General features: G+C 38.5%; 1 protein-coding gene across 4 annotated transcripts in view; it reads left to right on the plus strand.

The window, feature by feature from the left end:
- The first annotated feature begins 11,564 nt into the window (after nucleotides 1-11,564).
- The window catches only part of LOC142336163 (2-Hydroxyacid oxidase 1-like), a 78,054-nt gene continuing 62,850 nt past the window's right edge, over nucleotides 11,565-26,768 (plus strand). For 2 of the 4 annotated variants that reach the window (XM_075384773.1, XM_075384775.1), the window contains exon 1: nucleotides 26,488-26,758. In XM_075384773.1, coding sequence (XP_075240888.1) covers nucleotides 26,613-26,758 — 146 coding nt within the window. In that variant the 5' untranslated portion in view covers nucleotides 26,488-26,612. Of the gene's footprint in view, nucleotides 11,586-26,483; nucleotides 26,759-26,768 lie in introns of those variants that run through there. The other 2 variants (XM_075384774.1, XM_075384776.1) reach the window with 2 other exon arrangements.

Below are 26,768 nucleotides of genomic sequence, written 5' to 3' on the forward strand. Positions count from 1 at the left end.
ATTGACTACTCTAGAAACTAGAAATTCTGATAGTAGAAATTGGCTTGCCACTTGCGGCATAATTGTCTACTCCGATTTGAAATGAAGCATTCGCGGCTCAATTGGATCCACCCATCGCAATTGAGTACAAAATGGCGCAGTCAGCAACGGAATCTAAAAAGACACCTCTTCACATAGAGGCGTTCTGGGAAAAGCCGACAGCAACACCTCTTCTGACGTGGGACAAATGGACCCAAAAGTGGAAACTGGCCCTGCTAGCTAAAGAGGGAATCCAACTTGACAATCTATTGAACGATCCACCAGCAGCGGTAACCTACCCGCCCGAACCAATCTATGAGGAACCAGTGGAGAATCATACACAAGCGACGGAAAGGGACCAAAAAATTGGCAATCAACAACTGAAGGTAAACTGGCAAAATTGTTGTAAAAAGATTGAGGAAATTGGGATCTTGTGTGGAGATAAACCATGGGGAATATGTGAGCAAAAATCGATATCTCTATTGTATTTGAGTATTGGAACGGAGGGACGACGAATTTTCAAAAGTAAACATCCCCATTTTGAAATAGAAAAACAACCGTTCAAGGAACTATGGCAGGCCATTGAGGATTCTTTCACAAAAGTTCGAAACATAACTTACGATCGTTTTGTTTTCTATACTTGTAATCAGCGAAAGGGTAAATCTGTGGAAAACTTCTATGGCCGTCTCATCGAACAAGCTAAAAACTGTAGTCTCGGTAGTGAAGAAACTACCTTGATTCGTGATGCATTCATATTGAATATGATCGATCACAAGACCCAGAAAGAACTGCTAAAAGAAACAGTTGAACCGTCTAAAGCACTGGAGATAGCTATTCAAATGGAGATGGGGGGCGCAGAATCAACAAAAGATCAACCAGAATTTGTTGCCGGGTACAAACTCTGTGAATGCAATCAACAGTAACCAAATACGCAATCGCAACGCGAACGCTCCACAAACTAAGCGAGATTTCACAAGATACGCAACTGTGCCCCAGAACTATCAGTACACAAGTACCTCTATGAATTGCGGCCTTCGTTGGATTCATAACCATAAGCAGATTTGCCCCGCGAATGGAAAGAAATGCAATAATTGTGGAATAATTGGCAATGCCGAAAACCGAAAAAGTCACAGGGACAAACACAGAAAACCCAACAAACGAATTGTCAATCAAATTGACCAGTCTCCTGAAAAGAGTGATGACGAAGAATCCGTCAATTACATATCCAGCTATCAACAACTGTATGAACAGGTGTATGACTCGAACTACGACAGCGATTCTGATGATTACGTGGCGGCAATTTCGTCTGACTCAGCACATCAACTTGAACCGTTAAATGTTGAGGTACAACTTGGAGAAGTTAAAGCACATGCAATGATCGATTCTGGGAGTGCAGTTAGCCTCATAACGAAAACATTGACAAACCAAATCCTTCGAACCACAAAAACTGCGAAGTGGATAGACACGAAAGACAGAAGGAACCTCAAAACTTTCTCAAACGAGCCAATAAAAGTTCTTGGACATCTGGAGACCACAGTTGCATACAACAATTTGAAAGATAGAGCAGCAACATTGACTGTGGTAGAAGATGGTCACAAAAATATCATCGGGAGAGACCTGTTCACAACCCTTGGACTTGCGGTGGTACAACAACAACCAGAAAATAGTAAATGTGTTAATAACATTAATAGTTCAACATGTAAAATAAAGAGACAATCGCGACGCAATTTCCTCATTTAGTATCAAGAATTGGTTTGTCCAAAACACATGTAGCGAGATCAAAGTTTCATCAAAAGTTTACAGCAAAGCATCAAAACGGACGACGTGTTCCGATAGATCTACAACCTAGACTGACGGCAGAATTAGAAAGATTACAGACTGAAGGCCATATTGAAAAACTATTCAGTTGCTCTGACGAACATTTCATATCTCCGATTGTAATCACAGTAAAGAAAGACCAATCTATAAAACTAGCATTAGATTCTAAAGTACTAAATAAAGCAATACATAAAAATAAATATCAAATGCCCAACATTGAAATGTTAATTGATACAATATCACAACACCTAGCCCACACTCAAAACGGTCAACAAGCGTATTTCACCTCATTAGACTTAAAATATGCATATAGCCAATTAAAGCCGCACCACGACACTGCAAAACATTGTAGTTTTAACATCATCTGTGGAGAATCTACTGGTACATATAGATTCAAACCAGATTTTATGGTCCTACAGATAGGCCAGCAGAATTTCAGAAAGCTATGGACTATACACTAATAGGTCTACAAAACACATATTATTTTTTAGACGATATCACAATCGCTAGTACTGGTACTGAAGCAGACCATTTGGCATATGTTATTAAATGTTTGAAAAAGCTAGACGAAGATAATTTAAGAATTAATCTTCAGAAATGTCATTTCGCAAAAACCGAAAATGAATGGCTGGGTTATAAGTTTACACAAACTGGAATATCCCCTCCAGAAAGTAAAACTGCAGCAATTTCAACAGTACCACCACCAACAACACTAAAACGCCTTAGATCCTTCCTAGGGTCAGTACACCATATTGGTAAGTTCATACCACACCCTGCACAATTATGTCACCCACTTAGACCACTTCTAAAAAAAATCAGCAAAGTTTATCTGAACAACAGAGCACACTAAACATTTTAATTTAATCAAAGAAAAAGTTGCCAACAGCACAGAAAATAGCCATTATAATCCAAAACTTGATGTCCGAGTTAAATGTGATGCCTAACATTACGGATTGGGAGCAGCACTTGAACAAAATACACCAGACGGTTGGAAGCCAATAGCATTCGCGTCACGATTTCTAAATTCAACAGAGGAACGCTACAGTGTTAACGAACTGGAACTATTGGGAATAATCTGGTCCATTGACTATTTCAAATACTATTTGTACGGGAAAAATTTTACAGTAGTGCCGGACCATAGAGCACTATTGTCTATACTCAAGGAGCATAGATCAAACAAATCGTACAATAGCCGACTATCTAGATGGATAGACAGATTACTTCCGTACAACTTCACAATTGAACATATGCCAGGTGCAAAAATGGGTCTCGTACACTATATCTCAAGAAACCCATTTGCGAGCGCTAAAAAGATATCTACATATGACGAACACTTTGTAGTAGCAACAATATCAAAAATTCGTGATTCCATGAAACATCTGATTACAAATAAACAAAATGCAACTAAAGTTTAGTAGCATTTTGAAGTCACATTTGCCTTCACACAAGTTAAAACGACCATTCGCGCCGCAATTACATACATCACTTAATGCTAATTCACAAATTAGCAATGATGCATTTGCATCACAATCACTCCTTTCACCACTAAAAGCACCATTCGTGACGCAAATAACACTAACTAATTCTAAAAATAATCCGTATTTAAAACAACCATTCGCATCGCAAATGTCACCTAAAGTTATAAAATCACAATTTGCACCAAATAACTGTAAAGTTAATAATTCACATTCCATTAACAAATTTGCTGCAAAAGAGGTGCAAATGTCAGACAGTAAAGAATGTGAACACTCTGAACAATTATACCCAATAAAGCCCACTAATGGCATTACGTCAAATAATCCACCTAATAACGCTAAATTTGGCGCGAAAACACAAATTCCAAAGTATAAATACCATTTGCACAAGAATCACTCGCTTTTTGCCCAAAACAAACCTACAAATCACTACACATTAAATAAACGAAATAAACTGATTAACTCGAATTATTCAGTCAACCACCTTAGCAAAATGTCGAAAGTCAAAGCTCCGCGATCAAAGTCCACTCCAACGAAAGCAAGGGTGACATTCGCAGACACCACTCCATCTACACCGGGAATGAATACGTCCTGAAATACTGAGACACCGACTGGCAGCATGATTGAGGAAACGGATGACATTTTATTTACGGAAACCCTTAACAAAGTCTTCAGCCGGAAATTTTTAGCCATTTTAACCGGTAAAGATGCAATCCTCAAGGAGGTGAGGGATTGCGTAATCCGTGATGACCCAGACAGGCTTAGAGAGATAAGTCCTTATCTCTTTTCCTATTGTCGGGATTTGAGCGTAAAGCATGGCTGTGTGTGTGTTTGGACGAGCGGATAGCCATTCCAAAATCAATCAAAGATGCAGCACTGGAGGATATCCACTCTACGCATCCCGGGAGTTTTGCCATGCTATCTTTCGCGCCACACATTTGGTGGTCGTACATCCACCGAGATATACTGGCAAAAACCAGTGAGTGCAAAGCCTGCACGGAGATTGGTAAGAAACTTAAATCAGTGATTTCGCACCGCAAATGGGCACTTTTACCAAAATGCATTGAACTAAATGACGAAATACAAATAGATTTTGGCGGACCAATATTGAATGAAAAAGGGATAGTACAATATTTTATTACAAGTATAGATAGATATTCAAAATATCCCACAACAAAAATAGTAAATAACGCTTCTGGTTCAAATTTAATCGAATTCTTAAATAATTACATATATCAACACGGAGTACCTAGAACTATTCGATTAGATCAAGCTAGATGTTTTACAGGATAAAAGTTTGAAACATTCTGTACAGAAAATAACATTGCACCAATATATATATATATATATATATATATATATATATATATATATATACATATATTTATATATATATATATATATATATATATATATATATACCAGCAAATGATCACAGAGCAATTGGATTAGTAGAACGTCTTATTCAAACAATTAAGCGACAATTATCTTGCATGAAATCACAATTAACAAAAAATTTAACTTAGAAAATTCACTTAAAGCAATAATACAACGACTAAGAATATCAAAGCAAAAACAATAGACATCACACCATTTGAGGCACACTTTGTTAGAAAATGTAACACACCTACATCTAACATCACCACTAAATCTAATAGTAAAAATCTCAATTATAATGCAATAATTAAACATTATTTAGACGAAGCTACAATTCCGGTCAATCATATCTATCAGAGGAGCAGTGGGCAGACATGGCCCTCTGTTCAGATACAGAAATTGAAAGAGTCATTTGTGCAGCAAGTTCTCGAGCCAGATTGGAGGAACAAAAGATGAACGACGACGAACAACGTTTAATCAGATCGGAAGGAATTTCCAGACCAATTCCCTGCTCAGAACGAAGTGTCCAAGTGAAATTGGCTCGAAAGCTTCACGAAAATCAGAGGCAGAAGAAAAACCTTGATGGTTTGTATGAAGTACTTGCACCCGGGAGTACAGTATGTAAAGTGAGCCCTAGGACAAGCGTAATCGAGGAGCCAAATAGACAGGAGGTGCGAGTAAGAAATTCAGACATAGCAAAATTTGGCACGAGAGCGGAATGAGACACAGATTTGACGCAGTATATCGAAAGAAGACCGAAAAAAATAAGCGAAAAAACTATTGAGCAGAGGATTCATAAACACAAACGAGATTTAATCAGAAAAAGTACGGGAGACAAGAAAATCAAACGCAATCGAAAACAGGCCGATGACGTCAGTGTAATTTCTTCAGGCAGATCATGTATATCATCCGCAAGCAACGTAGCCCGATCTCTCAAACTGAGAATCCCGAAGAGGAATCCTAAGCATGACGAGGCCTTTTTTAATCGACCAGACTTGACCCAAATCTTACAATTTAGTCCAATTGCTCCAATCGCGCCACCACCATCCAACCCTAATGCAGCTGGACCATATGCGACGCGAATGGATTCGACTAAGGCACCGACACCAATACTTAGAAAATCATGCAAGAGACAACTCACGATCAGTGACACTTCGGATTCAGACACATCTTCAGTGCGGAAAAGTAAAAGATCATTGAAAAAGAAATCTTCCCAAACAATTGTGGAGAAAATCAGAAATACTGAAGGATATTCAGCGGATTTGCATCAGGATATCGGAGAAACTTCCATAGGAAGTTCAAATGAATGGATGGAGGACTCTCAGAATATCCCAAGGGAAATGACAGTGCTTCAAGCAGAGAATGAGGAAAACTCGGAAACAGATTAGAAAACTCAGTCAAACTTCATAAATTTTTATATTTTTACTTATTATTTAATATTTTATTACTTATGTAAGCGGTGAATATTTATTGATATTCTGATTTTAAATACTAATTTCTTTTACTCCCAAGAGGGAGAAATGTCATACGGCAATGGATACCCTTCACATATCCATGACCGCATTTAGTTCATGTTTAATACTTATTTCCATTTGAAGGGCAAGTGCTACTCCTATTCTAGTTAACTTCACTTCCTCCCAATTTTAGTCATCTGATGTCTGTTCATACTGTCTGCACAGGAAATTATCTGTTCAATCTGTAAACAAATCTTGATAGTTACTTCCTTTTTCGTGACCATGTTGAACAAAACTTTTGCTTCTTAAATTTTACTTATTAAAATTCATTCTCTCATTTGCAACGCTACAACTCAGTTCAATTTAAATCTAGCAACTTGCTTTTCAAATTAAGCTCAGTAAAGTTGAGAAGTGCCAATCGCATCGCGATTGACTACTCTAGAAATTAGAAATTCTGATAGTAGAAATTGGCTTGCCACTTGCGGCGCAATTGTCTACTCCGATTTGAAATAAAGCATTCGCGGCTCAATTGGATCCACCCATCGCAATTGAGTACAACAAAGCCAGCTACAAATATCATCCCATCAAAATGTTTTTTACAACACTCTAAAACTCTCTAGTGTGAAATCACTCGATTTTTTCTAGTATGATGAAAAGACACCATTTTTCGTGTGAATAAACGTATAAGGAAAATTAGCAATCTCTCAGGGAAAATTTTTTTGCAGGCTATATTTCTAGTTGCTGTATTGAAAGGTCACAAAATGAACACAAAAGCAACATTTTTCATAAACGCTTAGTCGGATGTAATTGTTGATTTCCAGAAAAAAATCAATCTATTAGACTTGACCAGTTTTCTGACATTTTTCTTTTGTTATTTAGGCATTAAAGAGAGAACGGTTTTCTCATTGCTACACGATTTTTCCGGGAAAAATTGACACACAAAAAATGCCCAGATATATGATAAATAGAACATTTTAATACAATTCTCTTGGCCTTAATCTCATGGTTTTTCGCGTGATCCACTCGAATAAAAAAACAAGTTGAAAAAACTCGTCGAAAACCCGTCGAAACAATTGTACGAAAAAACCCCGACCTTTCGTGTAAATAATACTTTTTTACTTTAAAAACACTCAAAATTCTCATGGGGAAACGCACAATAAAAAACAAAAGAAATCATGTGAATTTTCCCCGATTTGTCGTGTGCTTTCACATGAGAATTTCGTGTGGTTTTTAATCTAAAAATCGTATTTTTTTACACAAAACATGGGTGTTTTTTCACACGATTTTTTGTGTGAATCACGCGAAAAATCATGAGATTCAGGCCGAGATAATCGTGTAAAAATAAACGTTTCATTATGTTACTGCGCTTTTCCTCGTGTGTCACTTTTTCCCTGAAAAAGACTGTAGCAATGAGGAAACCGGTCTCTCTTTTTATTGCCTAATTAACAAAAGACAAAGGTCAGAAAACAGGTCAAGTCTAATCTAGGTTGATTTTCAGAACTAAATTAGGTTTTTACATTTGAAATGTACTGATTCAGCGCTGAAAAGTTCTGAGACCCAAGTCCGGGTAACGCCCAATTCGTTGGGAGTTCGAAAGCCAATAGTCAATAAGTTACTTTAATGCGCTCAGTTTTCCATTTTCAATGTTCATCACACTCCCCTCTAGTTGAGAACAACCCATTGGGCATTCTCGTAACAGACTAATTTGGATCACACAAAAAATTGCCACACAATTTTTTGAGGAAAAAGTGACACACGAGAAAATGCCCAATTACATGATAAGTCGTGATTTTCACAATATTCTCTCGGCTTAAATCAAATAGTTTTCCGCGTGATCCACAAAAAAATAGTGCAAAAGACCCATTTTTTTGGTTAGATAACACTTTTGTCCTTTAGAAACACTCAAAATTCTCATGAAGAAACGCACAATAAAAAACAAAAGAAGTCATGTGAATTTTCCCCGATTTGTCGTGTGCTTTCTCATGAGAATTTCGTGTGGTTTTTAATCTAAAAATCGTATTTTTTTACACAAAACATGGGTGTTTTTTCACACGATTTTTTGTGTGAATCACGCGAAAAATCATGAGATTCAGGCCGAGATAATCGGGTAAAAATAAACGTTTCATTATGTTACTGCGCTTTTCCTCGTGTGTCACTTTTTCCCTGAAAAAGACTGTAGCAATGAGGAAACTGGTCTCTCTTTTTATTGCCTAATTAACAAAAGACAAAGGTCAGAAAACAGGTCAAGTCTAATCTAGGTTGATTTTCAGAACTAAATTAGGTTTTTACATTTGAAATGTACTGATTCAGCGCTGAAAAGTTCTGAGACCCAAGTCCGGGTAACGCCCAATTCGTTGGGAGTTCGAAAGCCAATAGTCAATAAGTTACTTTAATGCGCTCAGTTTTCCATTTTCAATGTTCATCACACTCCCCTCTAGTTGAGAACAACCCATTGGGCATTCTCGTAACAGACTAATTTGGATCACACAAAAAATTGCCACACAATTTTTTGAGGAAAAAGTGACACACGAGAAAATGCCCAATTACATGATAAGTCGTGATTTTCACAATATTCTCTCGGCTTAAATCAAATGGTTTTCCGCGTGATTCACAAAAAAATAGTTCAAAAAACCCATTTTTTTGGTTAGATAACGCTTTTGTCCTTTAGAAACACTCAAAATTCTCATGTGGAAACTTACGATAAAAAACATGAGAAATCATGTGAGTTTTACGCAACTTATCACGTGTTTTCACATTAAAATTTCGTGTGATTTTAATCTAAAAATCGCATTTTTCACACGAAAAACCGTGATATTTTTACATGACTTTTCATGTGAATCTCGCAAAACACCATGAGATTAAGGCCGAAAGAATCGTGTAAAAATACAAGGTTTATCATGTAACTGGGCATTTTCTTGTGTGTCAACTTCTCTTGAAAAATTGTTTTTGTGTGATTCACACGGGAAAATTTTGACGCTTCATGGGGCTGCCTTCATGGGGCTGCATTTTGGTGCTAAAGTGTTGCTCTCAACTAGAGGACGGTGTGAAGAACATTGAAAATGGAAAACATTAACGAAAGACATTTACTGTTGGCACTCGAACTCCCAATGAATTGGGCGTACCCGGACTTGGGTCTGACAAAATTTCAGCGCTAAATCAGCACATTTCAAGAGTAATAATTTGATTTTGTACTGAAACCTCCAGAAACATTAGAGCTTCATTATATGCCGTTTTTCTTTATTATGATAATATTGAGGTCATGGAGTTCACCCAGGCTAAAGTTATCCTGGACAGTCTGCAATTTACTTATTCGCCGAATTTCTATCTCAGCAGCATGGTGTCTTACTTTTATTGCGTACAACTGATAACTACTGCAGTAATATATACGCTCTTTATTTGAATGATAAATTGTAGGTAATTAACACAATAGCTTAGGGATAACGACGTGCTCCGCAAATTAAATGTTACAAGTACCGACGTGAAAGTTCTAATAGCGTATATGGCAAACTCTGTCGAGGGGAGTCAAAATGAGGACATTTATTTTCATGTGAAGTTTAATAAGAAATGAAGACTAGTCCCTGTTAATTAGAACATTAACAGTACTCGCCATCCGAAAATAATGTCTCTAGACTGATTCAGCCCTGATTTGCTCTGCCACCAACGTCCGAGCTGGAACTTCATACCAGTCCTACTTTTTACTCCTAAGCCATTTTCTTACTACTAAGCTATTCGTTACCGAGTTATATCTTTAGCGAAGAAAAACAAAGGCGTATCATCAGAAAGCTGTTATAAATTAAATGAATCATTTTTTTTTAATTTCTGATATCATGGAGAGAAATGAGGGCTCAAAATTTTGAAACGGTTTCAATCTTTAAATCATTCCGCATGCTTTTCACGCTTCGTAAGTGCATAAATGGGTTTATTGTAAAAGTTATCTAGTTTTTTAATTTGCTGTAATAGCAATAACTGCAAAAATATATTATTGGCCTTCCCTTTTTATTTGAAAATTAAAGATATTGAATTGTTTTAGGGCCTTGACTTTTTTAAAGAATTGCTCTCACTTTATTAGTCTTAAGGTGTTGTAAAACTTCCAGAAGAGTGAAAAAACGAAATTTGAAAAAACTTTGGTTTCTCAGAGAGTGTTTTTTCTTCAATCGCTGCAACTTAACTTCAGTTTTTAAGATTTCATCGTCCCTGACCAAAATTGGTTTTACTTGGTGATTCATGTTTTCTGATGCGGTATAATCAAACTTTTTGAGTCGTCAAATAACAGCTAGTGGTTTACACGACTCAGATACTTTTTGTTTTCAAAAATTTTTGCGTAAGTTCTAGAGATTTGCCTGATTTTGTCTCCTTCTCCTGTTTCGACTTCTCCTACTTTGACCTCTCTTATTTTGACTTCTCCTGTTCTCTTCTCTCTCAATCCAAATAATGAATCTCTTCAGTGGTTTTCTTTTGGAACTTGATTTAAGATGCTTTTAGTTTCATGTTGTATGTAACCTTTTTAACAACTTTTCCACCGCTTATTACGGGCCAATGTCGTGTTTTTTCCACGATCATTGTTTTAAGATTAGAGTTGTAAGAGTGTGTGCAAAACGATTGATTACCGTAAGGAAAAGAAGCATAATTGGTGATAAATTTCAGAAAGGTACCCTCTCGATGCTAATTTGGGATTAATAAGACAGCCTCAGTGGTTTTTTTTAAATTTACTCATAGCACTGTTCACAAGAACAATTTAATCTTTGAAAATGATCTCAAATAATTACTAATAAAACCCGTGCAGTAAAGTAATAGGCTAGTTTTATGCTCAAAATGGTGGTTTCATTTCCACAGAACAAAAATTTTGTCTTGCCTTTTTGGACATTGGCAACGTAATGCTTGTTTTCACAAATAATAAATGACTCTTTTAGTTTTGAACTTTTGGGGACATGTTGGTCGTCCCAGCACATAATCTTATTAATGAACGGTCGCATTGGTTCTGATGAGGAGCAACTGAACCAGCTGAATGGTTCCAGATCATATCTAAATTTTTTAACCACTTTAAAAATATAGCAAAGAATGGTCCCCTTGTGCTTTGTGCTCATTTCCCGGGTGCGAGCGCCCTTGCGTCAAGGCACTAAGTTGCTCGGGTGAGTAAGATTTTTTAATGACATATAATAAATTTTAAAGCTTAAATCCACTCTATATTTCATGACATGTGACAAAATTTTGGTAAAGTGAACTGATTTCGTGCAGAACTCAAAGCTAGTGGCATATTTAATGCGCAATTTGGTTGCATATATTTAATGCTATCAATGCAATGCAACAATCTAGGTAACAACCTATTGCATATGAAGTGCCTTATCTTGGTATTTGAGGCCTGCCCTATTTAACCGGATATGTGAATTCGGTATCATAACTCGATCATTCATTGTTTTATATGCATCCTTATACTTCTAAATTTGTTTCAACATTATACCAACTAAGTTGGGACAAAGTTTACTGGACAAAACCTAAACGGATTTTTGGTTACAATTCTCTTCAAGCAGAAGAAACAGTTACTTTATAGAAACCTATATACACAGCCAGATTTCAAACATGAACATGCAAGTTGTGTTTCGAGAATAATTGGATCTATTATCCCCCCACACCCAGCTTAGTGGGCATATATCTGCCCAGACGCATTTTTTTTTACATAGTAGCGTCTTAGAGTTTTTTTGAGTTTTACATAGTAGCGTGTTTTTGAGTGGTGGGCGGGAGAATGTATATAGTTTATAAAGTTTCTCTATCTGACACATTACGATGCCGAGGTATACCCCAAAATTTCCGCTTTTCTCACTTTTCGCAAAAGGGGTTCCGCCAATTTTGCGAAATAAAATAACATTCGGTGCGAAAAGTAGGTAACAAATCTTGTAGTACGTTTCCGCTCAATTTAGGTATCTATTATTCCCGCGCATTTTGAGAATGCAATAAGCACTTTTATAAAGATTTAATTGAAGCTTTCAAAGCTTTAAAGTGCTTTAAAGACATGCAAACACAAAAACTGATTTTTTTTCCGAAAAATCCCTCGCATATCAAAGGCTTTGTATATCAATGTGGGACTGGCCAATTTTAATAAGTAGTAATAAATAGTACTAATAAGTAGTAATAAGTAGTAATAAAGTACTATAAGTAGTAATAAAGTTGTAAAAGTACTACTAGTAGTAGTAAGTAAGGCATAATTAAATAAGTAGTAATAAAGTTAGGCTTAATTGCGTATTATATGCGAAATCGAGCTACATTGCGTGCAAAAAATCCAAACGTAAATTGAGCGGATGCGTGATACAACTTGCGCGAAAAATAGATTATTGAGTTTGTACTTGTATTTCGCGGCTAAAATTAGGACACTTTTGCGAACACGGGATACGATATTCCCTTCCAATTTGCCGATTTCTGCTAAAGTAGCTATTTTCCGTAATATTGTACCACTTTCAATGTACTAACATAGTAAAAACGAACACGAGATACACAAATCGGGCATATCTGCCCGTGACGATTTGGGTATACCTCTGCATCGTAATGCACCTGTCGGAAAACAAATTTAAGTTTTTTTGAACATATGTACTATTTTAAATTTCTATCTTGAATAGAGTGTTTTTGGATTTGAAGTTTTTGCAACAGCCCACGAAACAGCCCACATTTAATTTTGCCACTGGTCAGCGTTGTCATTTTTGCCAATTTTTTTTTTGCAGAAGTTCGAAAAATGTTTCAACAGTCTTGAAAAACTTATTTGAGACAACTTATGTTATACTACGCATGGAGAGCAAACACTAAAAATTGATAAAGAGACTTATTTTTAATTTGTTGAAATATATCCGTGCATTCTTATCAAACAAAAAATTTGTGGTCTTTTACAATTACACTTTAATCCGATAATTAAAAATATAGCTTTTCTGAGCAAAATTGACTCATTTGGTATGATTATTCCATTAAATAAAATTCTGTGTTAAAGCAAAGAAAAATGTATTTGGAATATATTTTTCTTTGCTTTAACGCAGAAGAAATTTTATTTTATGGAATAATCATTGGTTTTATGACTGAATGTTTAAAACTCACAAAGATGGGCAATAGTCTTGTTTTTGAATAAAAGCTACCTTTAAAAAGCCTCATCAAAAATTTCGTTCGTAGATGGCATCAAATGTAGACAATGTTGCTGATGAGAAAGTTACATATCCCTATTTTTTTATTAAACAAAATCATTGTGAAATTGATCAATTTTCTATCATTTTAAAATATCCATAGTCTTCCATAGCTACTAAATGATTGGCAATCATTCAGCAGCATTATCATTTTAAAGCATCCATCCCCAGTTGAGAGGTCGACTTTATGAAAAGACTTATTAACTTTATTGGCAATCTTTTCCAATACCAGAGGCATTAATAGTGGCTTATTTTTTTCATAATTTTATAATCATAGTTTATAAAGTTTTAATCCGTTTTAATACACTTGTATCCAATATATACTTCTGACCAATTCTTCGAAAAATGTTAATAGTAATCTCAGAATACAGCCAGTTGATTCTCGTTTGTAAAAAGGCTATTTTTGCTGTATTACAGTAACGGTTTTTGTGTAAAAGAAGTATGAAGTTTTATGTGGTCTCTAAATACCATTTTAGTCTTTTACTAAAACGCCATTTACAAAAAGCAATGAATCAAATTTTTTAAGACACTACACGCAATCTATCCTAAAAGAATTGCATGTATAAATACGTGTATATTAGAATTGCAATTGTAGATATTCGAAACAACAGTCTACCGAATTCAGGTTTCAATTCAATCTTTGCAAGCAACGTATCAGCATTAACGTTAGCTTCAACACTGTCCATATAAACAAAGCACGTTTAATTTTTGGAGATCAAGACACGTATTAGCATTCGTTATGATCATAGCAACCAGTGTCTAAGAGGCAAAGTCTTTTTTTGATGCCCCTTTGACAGATTTTTTAGTCTGCTTTCATTGGCGTCAAAATCGGCTCATAATCGGTCAACAATCGTCTAAAGAACCTATGAAATATTAAGTCAAAAACCACCTTAATTGGTACGTGTCGTGGTTATATTTACTTAAAATTACGTTAAATGAACTTTTTCCGGACTTTCTACTTATATTAGAAAGTATTTAATTCTTATTTTAAAGACTGGAAGTACTCAATTCTGATTGTTTAAAAATCGATCGTTTTTTACGCAACATCTTCCGGTTCGGAATCAGATGATGTGAGAAGTGGTACAATTTTTACAAGTGGGCGGACGAGTGAACCGGTCGACGTACGTACAATGGCGGAGTGCGCAACTCTATCAGAGCCGTAACGGAGTTCCACAATCAGAGCGGATGGGTAGTAACCCCTAGGGTTCGTTTCCTCAACAACCCAAACCATTTCACCGGTCGTAGGGTGTTGCTCGGCAGGCGTCGGCCAATTAGAACGTCGTTTCATCGTCGGTACGTAATCTTTGATCTAACAGGACCAAATAGCGTTAGCGTACAATTGCGAACGGACGTAACGTTTACGATGGTCAAATTCAATATCATCAACAAGAGACGGGATACCGGTAAAGTATTGTCCTTAAACGACTTGTTTGGGCGTTAAGGCGTTAAAATCGCCTTACGGGAGTTAAAAGACGAAAATTGAGAGCATGCTCCACGAGACAAAAGGAAGTATGCAGCATCTCATCCGTGAAGCGACGCGTGACGAAATTAATATACAACACGCGCTTGAAGCTGTGTACCAAGCTCTCCCAGTTACCACTATGATGTGGTTGCGCTGGGTGGACTGAGCATCCTCTTTATACCTTTTTGTGCGAGCTCAGCTGCAATGTTGACAACGTTCCACTTTTCAATACTTTCCCGGAGTTCTTTCTCCGCTCCCATGAAGTTATTGCCATTGTTCGACTAAATCATGGCAGGTATGTCCCTACTTGGCGCAAACCGCTCAACTTCCATAACACAAGAACTGATGTCATTGGACGCAACTATCTCAACATGGACTGCGCGAGTGCTAAGACAAGTGAAGAAGAATCCCCACCTTTTTTCTGTAGTACGGCAGACAGTTACCTATAACGGTCCAATGTAGATGACCCTAGTGTTCGTGAAAAGTCAAGCCTGGTAAGCAAGTCACTCTTTAGGAAAATCAGACATGATTGGTTCCATAGTTAAAGCTCGAATGTCTCACCTCAAGCAGGTGGCTTTGATGAAGCGCAATGGTGATCTTAGTTTCAGTACTGTAAAGTGTTCTTGCCAAGATGATCTGGGGTACTCAACGTCCTGATAGTAATGGGTGGGTTAAAGGAACAGATTTACAGACTGGTGATGTGAATCTAAGATGATTAGGTACTTTACCTTAAACCCAACTTTCATTAACCGCTTGATGCTGCCAGAGGAACGGATTAGCCCATTTGAACTAAGTGAAGGCAAATATGGAGCAATTTGGTTGTCCACTTAACAGATTTATTGTCAAGAAGCGCAATTGAGTGCTTGATGAAGGGTAATGGTGATCTTAATTTCAGTATAGTATAGTGTTCCTGCACAATTGATCCTTGTACTCAACGCCTTGATAGTAAAGATTTATATGGGTGTATTCAAGGAACAGTTTTATAGACGGGTGTTGTGCATCTAACTTGAATAGTTAATTTACGTTAAACCCAGGTTCCATTAACCGCTGGATGCTGCCAGAGGAACTGATTACTCCATTTGAACTAAGGAACGGCGAAGGTGGAGCAATTCGGTTGTCGGCTTCAAAGACTTTCTGTCAAAGCTGTTCCTTTCGGTTTCAAAAGACTCTCCTTGCAACAAGCACTGTAGATGACGCTCCGTTTCGTCAAGTTCACTAGGGTCATAAATGCTACCATCGAGGTTGCGGTTAGCGGTGGGTTTTGGTAAAAGTCGGAGAACGTATACGAATGAACTTCTGATAAGAACTAAACTTATCAAACGGTAAAATTGACGGAAAGGGAGTTGTCTGTTTCTTAACTGATTTGACCAAAGATACATTGTCTTCAATAGTGACCGCTTTGTTGACGCCAAGATTGCTGTTATTGATGTCCTCTTTGTTCGGTACGAACGGAAAACTTGGATTAGTTGAGGAATTAGGACCTTTCTCCCAACTGCTTAGTTGCAAAACTTCGGCAGACATTCCACGAGTGTCAGCATCAACTGGATTATCCTTAGTTGTGACGTGGTTCTATTGGTCAATGCTGGTATACTCAAAAGTTCCGCAAACGAGGTGTGCATTAAATGTTGTTTTCTTTTCATTAAAGTTAATCCGTTAAAGAACGATCGTGTTATATGTCCACATGAATATCTGGTCAACATTTCCGGTAAATTCACAAATATTTCTAGACATAAAAGTAATTCAAAAACTTCGTCACTGAAGCGACAATTAGCACGGCTAGTGTAAAATATTCGCTTAAAAAGGAATAGCTTCTCCCAGATGCCAGCTCTGTGTGGCGCAATAAGGGAGTTGAAAATCCACTTAATGACTTTGTGGGCAACTCCAGCGGCAATGTTGATGGTCTTTCATTTTTCAATACTCCCGAGCTCTTTCTCCGCACCGAGAAAAATAGTAACATTATCAGTCCAAATCACGCTAGAAGTTCGTCGACAAGAGGTAAACCACTCCTTGCTCATTACACACGAATTAGCGTCCACGATTGGGACTATTTCTGCATGGACAGCACGCGTATTCAACTAATTGAAGAGCAATCCCCATTTCTTCTCGGTAGTTCAACAAACGGTGACGTAAAATGGATCAAAGTCATCGATTCCTGTGTCGTTAGACGGAGGAGATTGAATTTAAGTCTTTCTACAGGAAAGTCAGCCATGGCGGGTAGAATAGTGGCAAATTGGAACATTCTGCATGTAACACAGCCAGCTTTATTTGAATTCAGTGAGGATATTAGTCTGAGGATAGCATAACGCTCATGTTGTTTAGCCCCCCGATAGTCAACGCTTTGATGGTAAATTTTTACTTTCATATACCACAGAAATAGTTTTACAAATACCTGGCGAGCGTCTAAGTCGATAGGTTTTTTTTACATCAAAATCAACTTTGACCAACCGTTTAATGCGGCCAGACAAACGGATAAGACCATTTGGTTCGACGAAAGGTGAAAATGGAGGGAAAACGGCAACACGGTTTAACGGATTCGTTCTTCAGGAGATCTTTTTTTTGGAAATGGAACAATTCCATGGTATCTTTGAAGGGTAACTGAAGATGACGCTCGGCTTCCCCAAGCTCAGTGGAATCTATTATTCTACCAATGATATCATGGTAGCATTCGTGGGGGTAACAGCCGGAGTATATATGCTGTTATCCGTAGGAACTTTTTATAAGTACTGACTTTATCGAAGGGGATTAATTGCGCTGGCGGATCTTTATTTGAATTAGTTGCGGATGCGGCCAATTATGTGTTGGTATTATCATTTTCTTTGGTTTCTATACCGAGTTTGATGTTATTAAGCAGTTCAGTCCCTGGTTCGAACGGGAATCGTGTGGTTGTTAGCAAATCTGCGTCGTTAACCTAGATACTTGATTGCAAAACTTCAACTTATATACAACGAATACCGGCGTCTGCCGGGTTATCATTTGAGGCAACGCGGTTCCAATCGTCCACATTAGTGTGTTCTAAGATCTCGCAAACACGGTTTAAATAAATATTGAGTGATTGGTTGTAGAATTAAGCCATTGCAAGACATTAGTGCTGTCGGTCCACATGATCACCTTGCTGACCTTGAATGCGAGAGCTCGACAGATATACTTTTTCAATCGAGCGGCCACTAGCACTGCTATTTGTTCCAGCTTTGGAACTGTCATGACTTTAATAGGTGCTACGCGAGCTTTATCCAGGATAAACGCAAGCTCCGTTTGGGACCCACTCGAATTAGTCACTCGAGCTCAGAGCAATGCAACAGCACTGAAATCTTCTTGCAATTTATTGCCAAACATATGTTTTTCCGGGGGTTTGAAGGTTTCCAAAATTTAGCTCCTTTGTGTAGTGATTTCGGCAAGGTTGGATAGTTCTACACTCCATTCGAGAAACCCTTAAACACTGTCTTTTGGTAGCGTCTCATCCCAATGCTGCCAGCTTACACACCAGATGTTCTTCAGTAACAGTCGCGCGCTAACTGTAAATGGTGCCACTAGACCAATGGGATCAAATACTTTAGAAAGTAACCTCATTACCAAGCATTGTAATTCAGATTAATTACTTTACTGGAGGTAACTCATCTCACAACTAGGGTGTCATTGTTGTGATCCAATTTCAACCCTAACACATGCCAAATTTCCTATTTAGATGATGCAATAACTTTTGGTTCGGTGAACGGCGTTGACCCATCAATTTGATCAGCCAGATTTGGTACATTGCTTACAAACTTAGTATATTGAAACCACCTAGATGGAGAAGATGCACCAATATCTTCGATCTATTGAGAGCCCTCTCAAGGCAATTCACCGAGTCCAGGTAATCGTCCGCTTATAAATTTTCTAGGAGGGCTTTGGTTGCCTCCTGGTGTTGACCTATGTTGTCTCGGGTCGTGCATGGCAATGCATAGTTAGCGTAAGTGGGCAAGTCTTCAAAAAATATGGCGCGTGTATTGATGCACTACTACATTTGTTGTGCGGTCATCCTGCCACAAAAATTGCGGTGCTGGCTGGTCATGGTCTGGGACATCAACCCGGAGGAACATACCCTCAATATCTGTGGACTCGGCAAATTGAATTTGACGAAACCTGAGTAGTACATGAATTAGGTTTGGAGCAAGTCGGGGCCAGTGAGCAAAGAATTGTTCAGAGAAGTATCGTGGAACTTCGCTGCACCATTTATTACCCTACGCATTTCCCCAGTTTGTTCGGGTTGATAACGGGATGATGTGGTAGGTACCACTGTTTTCCCGACCGCTGATCGATTATGTGAGCGTCAGGAACTGTTGTTAGATAACATTTTTCAAGGTATTCACTGATGGTTCTTGCGTAAATGTCTATTAAAATTCTTGAGAGCCGCTTTTTGAGGCATTTAACCTGAACTAGTGACAAAACATAGTTCTCGGGGAGCTGGATTTTATCTTCGGCACACAGTATACAGACATCGTTTATTTGGCCACTATGAAAAATCATTGTTCCAAATATTTCATGTGCGCGATCATCCGCTGCGGATCGTGGGTCAACCTGCTTGTACGCGACGTACGATTCCATATCATACCATAAAAAGCAACATTTGGGCCAGCGAACAGCGAACGGTGAGCACCTTTCGTCGGCTCTAAAGTACTCTAATAACGGACGCATGGCATGGTAGACATCCTGTCCAAATATTATCTGAAGGTCTCCAAATCTTTCTGGATCTCGGAGAGCAAGATGTAGGTTTGTTTCTTGCATGGAGTTAAAACCTATGATATTAGAACCTACATTTAAAGTTTCCCTCACACAGGGACGCACAGTGAATGCTTTGGAGGCTTGATCTTCATGAGGTTTCTCAGTGGATTGAACAATTTTTGTGTCTGTTAGTTCTTCTCTCTTTATAAACTTGACGGTCAGTTTTAGTATGGTACCTTGCAAACCAAGTCTAACTGCGAGACTATCGGCAACCCAAGAGTTATTGCAGGCGGTATAGCAGAAAACCAACGCCGTGATACTAGTGCCAGAAGATTCAGTTAAATGCAATTCTGTCCCCTGAAGGAGACCTTTGACATCGTTGACAGAAGACAAAGTGGTTGTTTTGCTTGGTTGTTGTTGACCGGTGGATGGTTTACTACAACATATATTTGACTTCGAATTATTTAAGTTGCTAGTTGAGTGTTTAGCTGAAAAAAACATTTTCAGCTCAGTAAAGTAAGGTGTTATAAGAGCGGTTTTCTACATTTACCATATTTTCTACATTTACGAGCTGAAACCATTATTTCTACATTTACGGGGACTAGGGCACTGCCTAATCATACGGTTACCACGCATACAAGAGAAACAGAGCTTTGCCTTGGCCACCACTTTGGATCTCTTCGTAGGAATCGTTTCTTTCAAGACACTTCATTCCCACAGCGAATGGGTGCTTTTGCATACAATGCAGCTTGGGATAGATGTTGACGATTTTTGTTGCAAATTCTGGTGACTCTTCCTTTGCGTATTTGAGGCAAATACATTCAATGCTACTTTTGTCTTGGGTACTGCGTTGATGAAATCCTCAGTTTTGGTTTTAATGGCGGCACTCTTCATTAAATTGTGCGCTTCGGCCTTCTCCTTTAATCAGTCGTTAAAATCCAGAAAAGTAGGTTTCACTCAATTAATTTTAACAGTAAAGAGTCACTATGACTCCTTCAAATTTGGCGGAAGCTTCTGTACAGCAGTGTTGAGACGTGCAGCACACTTTAAATCAGAATCGTATGAGAGCGTTTAAAGACACCGACAAGAATACAAATTTAGCTTGAATTGTTAAAGCTGTTATCGCTACTGTGCATCTTCAAGAGTGGAAAGCTGCTGAGTTTGTCCCAAAGGGCACTTACAAACTCCTGTGGTTCGCCAAAATTACGTTCTAAGATCCTCTGTGCGTCTTTGTATATTGCGCCGCAGTAGGCGAACTCACCTATAGCTGTTTTAGCTTTACCAATTTTGAGGGTCTTAAAGAATTTCAGTTTAATGTCAGTAAGAGACATAGAGTCAATTGCGTTTCTAAAATGACCACACCATTCGTGCCACTGTAGAGGGATCGCTATTGTAATGGGAGGAATTCCCTTGTGGTAGCTGGTTATCCCTCTTGCTAGTTATGGTGTCAGCTAACAGGGATACTACAGATTGCTGCGTGGTTACTTATAGCAATTTGTGGAAAAGTCGATTGCCACATGGAATGGCAGACGGCGGGGTTAGCAGTGCTTGGTGGTATTGTCCTTTGAAAACGCTGAAAACGGTTGCACTTTTTGTCACATGACTGGCGTTTGCGGGTGGGATACGGTTTCCGTGTGGTGGGATACGGTATCATGGGGCTGCATGGGAACGTACAGGGTTACTGTTGATTATTAATTGGTTGAATTGCAGGCGAAATTCCGGGAAGTCGGGATTAAACTAATTGATGTTGCCACATTTTGGGCAGCAGGTACACGTGTGGGTTCGCAGATTGAGATAAAATGTGCGGGAGGGGATGGATGTGATAGGGAGTTGTGTTGCGTTTAGAATATTATTTTGAGGTGGATTCTGTTGTGCAAACTTGAGTTTGTCCGATGCAACTGTCCGCGCATACCAGATCTTTTTGGTCTCAATTGATTAGCGGGTTGATCCATGGTTTGATTTACCTGTGTTTTTGATGAAAAATCAGGTACAAAACTGTTTGAGTTCGATGGTGCCATAAGAAGTGACTGTGGCCGGGGAGGTTGCATAGGCGGCCCGAAGAAGTGAGAGTGCGACATTTTTCAAGTCGGTTACTACTTGGTTCACTGGTTTAACCAAACCACTGCTTGAGGGAATATGGGCCTTTTTGACTTTTCGATCACTGACAGCTTGCTGCAGTTGAGCCTGGACGTATTTACGATAAAACGACACTTGCTGAGCAATAGAAAGTACAACTCCTGGTCGTGTGTACTGAGAGGGCATTTCAAGATGATTTAAGTTGCCGGCAACACCACTTGGGTTTTCGGGGGATCAATAACGCAGTATCTTAAAGGGGATGGTTTACAGTTAGTGAACCGGGACGAGACAAAATTAACTCAATTGCGGCAGTCAACGAATTTCCGAGTGGAAACGAATTTACCCAATCCTGAACAAGATACTGACTTCTATTTGAGCCCCTATCTTTAAGTAAATTTAGTTCACTTGAGTGGTGACTAAACAAGGAACGATTATACATCAGTTCGGTTTCATTTAAATCTGCTGTAACAAGCTGCCCTGCGGTTATTTGTATTTCAGGCTCTTTTTTCCGCATGGCAATATTGTGTATTTGTTTAGCGAGGCACAGGACAGCTTGTTCTTGTTTCTCAACCTCTTCGCGTTTTAGTTTTGACATGAGAAATTTACGTTTACGCCGGCTAGATATTGTTGACGTTTTTCTGCCTGAATTTCTCTTAGACTAATCATGCAGACTAAAGAACTCGCATCCGGTATCTCGGTCCACAGTTGACTCAATATAGCTTCTAGCCGCAAGCAAGAATTTATCATTTTTCTTAGATACAACATTCAACACTTGCTCAAGGAGAGGATGAATTGCATCTGGATTCTCGATTTTACCCGCCAAGTCTTAGAGTTCTTCATTTTTATGTACTAGCTGGCTGAAGAAATTTGTTATGTTAAAATCAAGCACTCAATTTTAACATTTCTTTCCTTCCGATCTATGGCGTCAGTGATGTCTTTGTGGACGTTACATCTTTGTGTTCGTCCACGATCTTGACATTTCTAATTTCGCGATATAGATTAACTTCCAAACAAACACGTGGTATGAGGATTTTGCCGAACCAAATGACGACGATATTATAATCACGACGCCGAAGAGCAGAAAACGAGCTACCGAGTAATGAATTACTCGGCGAAAGTGAGTAACAGAAGTGGGAGATCGTCTAACGTGCTTGTGAGCAATGTGAGAATAAACAGCGAGACAGTCGACTGGCGATGAAAAGCCGGTGGATGAAGCACAAAACGGGTATTAGAGCAACTCTTTGCTCGTTATGTTGATTCAATGTCAACACCGTTATAGTGAGAGTAAAGTTTGGGACCTTTGCGGGTTGCGACCCCACAATCTCTTAAATGATTACAATTTTGTGCTCTCCACTGAGCCAACTGGTCCACATCGCGACAAGCTTACTATGCTCCCTTAAATTGAGCCATCATTTCAAGCTCCATCTTATGATCACAACTTAATTACTGGAGTGTATACTCGAACAACGGGCAATTAAACGGACGGGGCAGGAAGGATGAGCGAACGCCGAAAACGGAAACAAAACGAACAGAGCGGCAGATCGGACGACGGGCGCGCGAAGTGGTTGGACTGAACTGAAAAGTTGAGCGACTAGCGCGCAATTCAACTGAAAGACGGGAAAAAACGGGCGGAAAGCGAGAATGCAACAAGCGGGGAGGTGGGGAAGTACTATGCTAACAGACCACAGCTACAAACTCAACTAAGCAAATTAGCCGTAACTCCAGAATAAACCTAAGTCGCACCATAGTAAAATCCAGACCAAAACAACCAATCGGCACACTAACAATTTTAAACAAATTACAGCAAAATTTAAATAAACTACAAATGTATTTGTAGAGTGTGACAGCTAGAAAAGTCCAGAAGCAATCGAGCCGTAATTCCAGGGAAAACTTAATTCACACCCTAGAAGGCAAAAACCCAAACCAACTAACAATCATACAGTTACACGCAATTATACAGCAGCAGATATCAATATACTACAACAGGAGTGCTAGTAAATTAATAAAGTTGCAAAAGTCATGAGGCACTCCAGCTGTAACTCGTGAATCAACTAAGTCACACCCTAGAAAGCTATAAGTTTAAAACAACAAACCAGCATACTAGCATAATCAACATACCGCAACAAAAACTGAAACAATTTTACCACATATGACAACATACCACATCGAAGGAATATAAGACGCGGAGAAATACAACGTCGAATACCAAAAAACGGAACGATCGATACGAAAATGAAATACTAAAATGTGGTCGAGCGACAATATTGAAAAAAACTAAACACGGAGACTTGAAAAGCTAAAAGACGAAAAAAACGTGGACGGTACGATGTTGAATAGAGCGACGAAAAAAAAATATGGCAATACGATTTTTGTTGTAGGCCGGAGGTTGTGAGTTTTTCACACCTTATCTGTATTGAGTTTCACTCAATTGATGAACCTTCAAGTTGGAAAAGAGATGGATTTGACAAATTTGTCAAAAATTTACCCTTTTGTCCAATTTTTTCCAATTTGGGTCAATTTTTCTGCAAATTCTTGATCACGGAACTCTAATCCAGTAAAATTGACGGTTTTATGCATAAAAGAACGGCTAATCAAAATTCGGTATTGGTTTTCTCATTTTTTAAATTTCGTCAAAATTGACTTTTAAAATTTGACTTTTAAAATTGCACTATTAAATTTTAAAATTGACTTTAAAATTGCACTATTAAATTTTAAAATTGACTTTTAAAATTGCACTACTTAGCATTGTTCTCACTTTTTTTCGTATCTGAGGTTAACTTATTGCTATACAAACCATAGTGAACCAATTTCTCTAAAATTTCCAAGTTTCGAACAAAATGCTCAAAAACGATGTTTTTCAAAGTCGATGTTTTCCAAATTACATTTTTGTTGTTAATAATGTTGACCGATATGATATCTCAAACAATTTCCTGCAGAAAGACCGTTTTCTGCGAAAACTAATGAAACTTCTTTCGTAGTTTCAACTTTTTTTTCAGGGTATGAGTTCTTGCCGTCTAAATTTATTACACATATATCGCAGTTGAAAAAAAATCAGAGGTTCTGTCTGACAGTTCCTGTTGGTCTGTTTCCTCTTGCAAACAATGATCATGTGGTAAGGAGTAAAAGGTAGAAGGGAGTAGTCAGCGGGTGGCTTTGACAGGTTGAGGGAGCATCGTGGCCATCTCTGAGTTCGGAACTCGAGGCAGAGGGTCATCGAAGTGTCTCTCCCGTTTCTGGATTGCTTCTATTGGTCGTTTGTATCGTGAGCGGATTCGGGCCTAGGACTTTTCCACGAATCGTTGATACTGTTTAGGAAAGCTGAATTGGCTGATTTAGGAAACTTCCACATCAATGTAGCAGCTTCCTGCTCCCTTTTTGCCAACTCCGTTTACTGTCAGGCTCACAGGCAAATTTTTGTCAACTGAGGAGGTCATTATGACAAAGCTAAAAAGTTTATCACAATTAGTCTAAATAACGATGGGTGATAGAAGAGAAATGATAACGAGGGGCGATCGGACATAACGAGATTTCTCGGCACCAAAATGTAGCGGTAGATATTCGAAACAACAGTCTACGGAATTCAAGTTTCAATTCATCTTTTTGCAAGCAACGTATAAGCATTAACGTAAGCTTCAAAATTGTCCGCATATAAACAACGCAACGTATAATTGTTGGAGATTAAGACACGTTTTAGTATTCTTTGTGATCATAGCAACCAGTGTTTAGAGGGCAAAGTCTTTTTTGATGCTCTTTTGACAGATTTTTTTTAGTCTGATGTAATTGACGTCAAAGTCGGTTCATAATCGGTCAACAATCGTCTAAGAAACCGGATCCATTCCGTTTTGCCCCCCCCCCCCCCGTCTTTTTATGCCCCCAGTTACAAATTATGTGTTGTTATATAACACGTTACTCTGTAAGAAAATAGCACGCGCTCCTGGGGGCGTAAAAAGAAATAAGCTCACTAAGGTGGAGGCCAAAATAGAACAGATCCAAAAAACCTAAAAACATTAAGCCAAAAACCACCTTAATTGGTACATGTCGTGGTTATATTTACTTAAAATTAGGTTAAATGAACTTTTGGGAACTTTCTACGTATATTAGAAAATATTTAATTCTTATTTTAAAGATTGGAAATACTCGATTCTGATTGTCTAAAATTCGTTCATTCAATTCGTAACAAGAATAGCTAAGCGGTGAATGCAAAGGAAGCCGAAGGAAAAGCAAGCCGACAGAAAAGCAAGACAAAAGTTTTGTAATAGTTATGCAATCTATCAGAAATAATACATTGTTAGCCGTTACAATCAATAGTGCGCGTAGTATTACAGTCCATAATGTATTCCAATGCACTAAAGAAACAAAAATACGTAAATTTTTAGACATCTAGTGGGTACGGGTCTCAGTGGACCGCTCTCCGTACGAAGCATTCCCACCGGCCCGCCAGGGACAACTTAAAATACGGGTATCCCAAAAATTTTTCGGCTTACTTGACCTCATTTTCAAAATTCGGCTTGCTTGCCTATCGGCTTGCTTGACCACCACCTAGCTAATCATGTGGTGGCGGTCAAGCAAGCCGATAGGCAAGCAAGCCGAATTTTGAAAATGAGGTCAGGTAAGCCGAAAAATTTTGGGATACCGGTATTTTAAGTTGCCCTTGGCCGGCCGGTGGGTTCGCCGCGATAACCGGCCCGCTATTTCCGGATTACATCCCACAGCGGATCAGAGGCATGGCCATGGACAGCGGTCTGCTGAGGCCCGTACCCACTAGATGTCTAACAATTGACGCATTTTTGTTTCTTTGGTGCATTGGAATACATTATGCACTATAATACTACGCGCAGTATTGATTGTAACGGCTGACAATGTATTATTTCTGATAGAATACATAACTATTACATAACTTTCGGCTTGCTTTTCTGTCGGCTTGGTTGCCTATCGGCTTACTTTGCATTCGCCTAAGCATGTACTGTCTTCAATAATCAGTTAACTTTGCTCAGCACATTGGTATAATTTGTCACCAACACACACACACACAATACTTCGTAGACATTTTGCAGAATTTAGAAAATTGAAGTGAAGAATGGCGCAGAGCTTATCGCATTTGGTGTGTTTGGCTGATTTTGAGAGGGAAGCCAGACATATTTTGCCCAGAAATGCCTTGAATTACTACAGATCGGGTGCGGACGACGAAATTACATTGGGCGAAAATGAAGCAGCATATCGCAGGTTTGATCAA

Source organism: Convolutriloba macropyga, chromosome 3 (genome assembly GCF_964194025.1).
Source record: "Convolutriloba macropyga chromosome 3, txConMacr16.3, whole genome shotgun sequence".
Taxonomy (NCBI): domain Eukaryota; kingdom Metazoa; phylum Xenacoelomorpha; order Acoela; family Convolutidae; genus Convolutriloba; species Convolutriloba macropyga.